The sequence below is a fragment of the Cebus imitator genome, unplaced genomic scaffold, assembly GCF_001604975.1.
Source record: "Cebus imitator isolate Cc_AM_T3 unplaced genomic scaffold, Cebus_imitator-1.0 Scaffold149, whole genome shotgun sequence".
Lineage (NCBI taxonomy): Eukaryota > Metazoa > Chordata > Mammalia > Primates > Cebidae > Cebus > Cebus imitator.
Genome location: NW_016107464.1, coordinates 3067 through 5827, shown reverse-complemented (window position 1 = coordinate 5827; position 2761 = coordinate 3067). Strand labels below are relative to the sequence as shown.

Sequence of the window (2761 nt, the reverse complement as noted above, 5' to 3'; positions counted from 1 at the left end):
TTCCTAGGTATCTTTTTTTTTTTTTTTTTCTTTATTTTTTTTTTATTTTTTTTTTTTTTTTTTTTTTTTTTTTGGTCGCTGTCCAACAAATTTGGAAAACACTCATCTATGGAACACCCTGAAGAAATGGAAATGGGTGTTATATTAACAAACAAATGAGGCTGTCTCTACACACTGAGGCAACTCCAGGAGGGAAGTAAGTGAACAATTATGGAACAGGTACACTGCAGGGCAGGAGCGATCACAGGAATTAACTTATTTACTCCCAACTGACAGATGAGAAGACTAGGACAGTCACACCGGGTTCGTGGCAGGCTAAGACTCCAAACTACTGGAGTTCGGCTCGCGCCCACGCCACCAGCCCAGGAGGTATGAACAGACCACACCCTATACGTCAAGAGCCCGCGACGGTCAAGGGCTATGACCTGGCCGATGACTGCCCTGTCGAAGGTCAGTGCGCCGCCGGCCCAGGAAAAGCCTGTGGGGAGGGCGGGACACCCACACCGACTCGCGACGCCGGGACAAGTCCTCTCTCCTCCGAAACCCAGCTATCGGGCTTCACCACCCAGTTCAGGAGGATAGAGATCTCCGTACGTACGACGCGCGGGGCTTGGCCCTTCCAGGCCACTATCCCCAGCCCTAACACGCGCTACTCTCGCGATGAGTGGCTGGAGCCCTAGAACTTCGTCATTGACCCAATTTCCGTTCCCTGAAAGGGGCCCAGTCCCGCTCGGGCCGGGACAATACCTGAGACAGGAGGCGCCTCCGCCATCCCGTGCCGCAGCACCTAGACCGAGCCGGACAGGAGGCGAGCACTGTCACCAGATCACGTGCTCCGGACTTCCGGCGCCGCGGGAATATTCGCATCTGCGCGCCGTGTAGATGGCCACAGAGGTTGCGCGGCCCGAATCTGTGTGGCGCGTTCGTGACATCAGATAAACGCGCCAGGTGTCAGACGGGAGGAGACCAGTAGCTGAATGGAAATAGCAAGAATCGTGGGAGGGAGGGGTCAGCGACTTGCGTAATCATTGTGGTTTTCTTTTTCTTATTTGAGCTAGGGTCTTGCTGCGTTACCCAGGTTGGAGTGCAGTGGCCAGATCACGGCTCACTATAGCTTCAGTCTCTAATCCTCCCGCCTCAGTCCCTGGGGTTGCTAGAACTACAGGCGGAGACACCATGCGCAGCTATTTTTAGTAGAAGCGAGTTTCGCCATGTTGCGCAGGCTTAAGCGATCTTCGCGCTTTGGCCTTCCAAAGTGCCGGGCTTACAGGAGTCAGCCACCACGCCTGGCTCCGAACTTTTTTTTTTTTGAGACTGGGTCTCGCTCTGTGGTCCAGGCTGGAGTGAAGTGGCGCGATCTCGGCTCACTGCAACCTCCGCCTCCCGGGTTCAAGCAATTCTTGTGCTCAGCCTCCCGAGTAGCTGGGATTATAGGTACCTGCCACCACGCCCGGCTAATTTTTGTATTTTTAGTAGAGACGGGGTTTCATCATATTGGCTAGGCTGGTCTCGAACTCCTGTCCGCCCGCCTAGGCCTCTGAAAGTGCTGGGGTTACAGGCGTGAGCCACCATGTCGGCCCGAACATTTCTTGATGGCCTTCTGAGTTTCCTCTTTATAAAACTGCTTATCGAATTCCACTGCCCATTTTTCTTCTTGATGGTCTCTTTTATATTACAGGTATCAATCGTATCAATCGTCAGTTTTAGACATTTAAATTGTCTTTTATTCCATTAAATTTGTTAATTTTGTCTGTTGAACATAAATCCTTAATTTTGATAGATTAGCTCATCGATCTTATAGTCACCTTTAGAAATTACCAGGTGTGTCACTCTGTGTCCAATCAGGAAAGAACACTTTTTTTTTTTTTTAATAGGGAAAGTTTTATTTAAAGATTAACCATAATAGAGGGTTGGAATAATAATGGATTGGCCAGTAAAGAAGCAAGAGAATTCCAAAACGGGATTAGCATATATAAGGAGCAGCTAGGGCTGAGATGGTGGCAAAGGAAGAGCCAAGACCAGAGCTGGCATGCAGACCTTGTTAGAGAAAAGGCCTGTGGCTCACAGGGTGGCATGGAAGTTGCCAGACATTTTTCTCCTGGAGTGCTGGTGAAAGCCATTCTTGGGAAGGTGTCTCACCAGAGGTATTCTACTACAAACCGTCTGCGGGGAGTGCTAGGAGAAGTTTCTGACAACTGGTCACTGTATAGTGTGATAGCCAGGCACTGAAGAAGCCAGTACAGTGCAGAAGCCACTAAAGAAGTTGCCCAGACCACAGAAACCTGCCCAACTGAAATCGGAAACAGGAGCCAAAACCCATTCCTCCTGCAGTTCTCTCTCCAGTGCCCTCTATTGACAAGGTTTACTATCTGCCAGCTGGCAAAGAATAAATTAAAAGGCCCAAATCCATTTCATAGAGCAAGCACAAAGGATAAATGTAGAAATGAAAGCAAATTCTTAATTGGCACACTACAGAACCTACTTATTATTTTCAAAACTTGTGGATAAATGAAAGCAAGCAAGCATTTATCTTGCCTTTCCTATACAAACTACTTCACACAACATACTAAAGTTTATGGTAGGTGGTGAAAGCTGTACTCAGATGGAAATACATAGCTGTAAACACTTATATTTGAAAAAGATGTCCAGCCGGGCGCGGTGGCTCACGCCTGTAATCCCAGCACTTTGGGAGGCTGAGGCGGGTGGATCACGAGGTCAAGAGATCGAGACCATCCTGGTCAACATGGTGAAACCCCGTCTC

General features: G+C 48.9%; 1 protein-coding gene across 5 annotated transcripts in view; it reads right to left on the bottom strand.

Moving 5' to 3' along the window:
* The window catches only part of NFX1 (nuclear transcription factor, X-box binding 1), an 81551-nt gene extending 80626 nt beyond the window's left edge, over window positions 1–925 (bottom strand). For 2 of the 5 annotated variants that reach the window (XM_017542934.2, XM_017542935.2), the window contains exon 1: window positions 748–923. In XM_017542934.2, coding sequence (XP_017398423.1) covers window positions 748–772 — 25 coding nt within the window. In that variant the 5' untranslated portion in view covers window positions 773–923. Of the gene's footprint in view, window positions 1–747 lie in introns of all 5 variants that reach the window. The other 3 variants (XM_017542932.2, XM_017542933.2, XM_017542937.2) reach the window with 3 other exon arrangements.
* Between the last annotated feature and the right edge of the window lie 1836 nt (window positions 926–2761).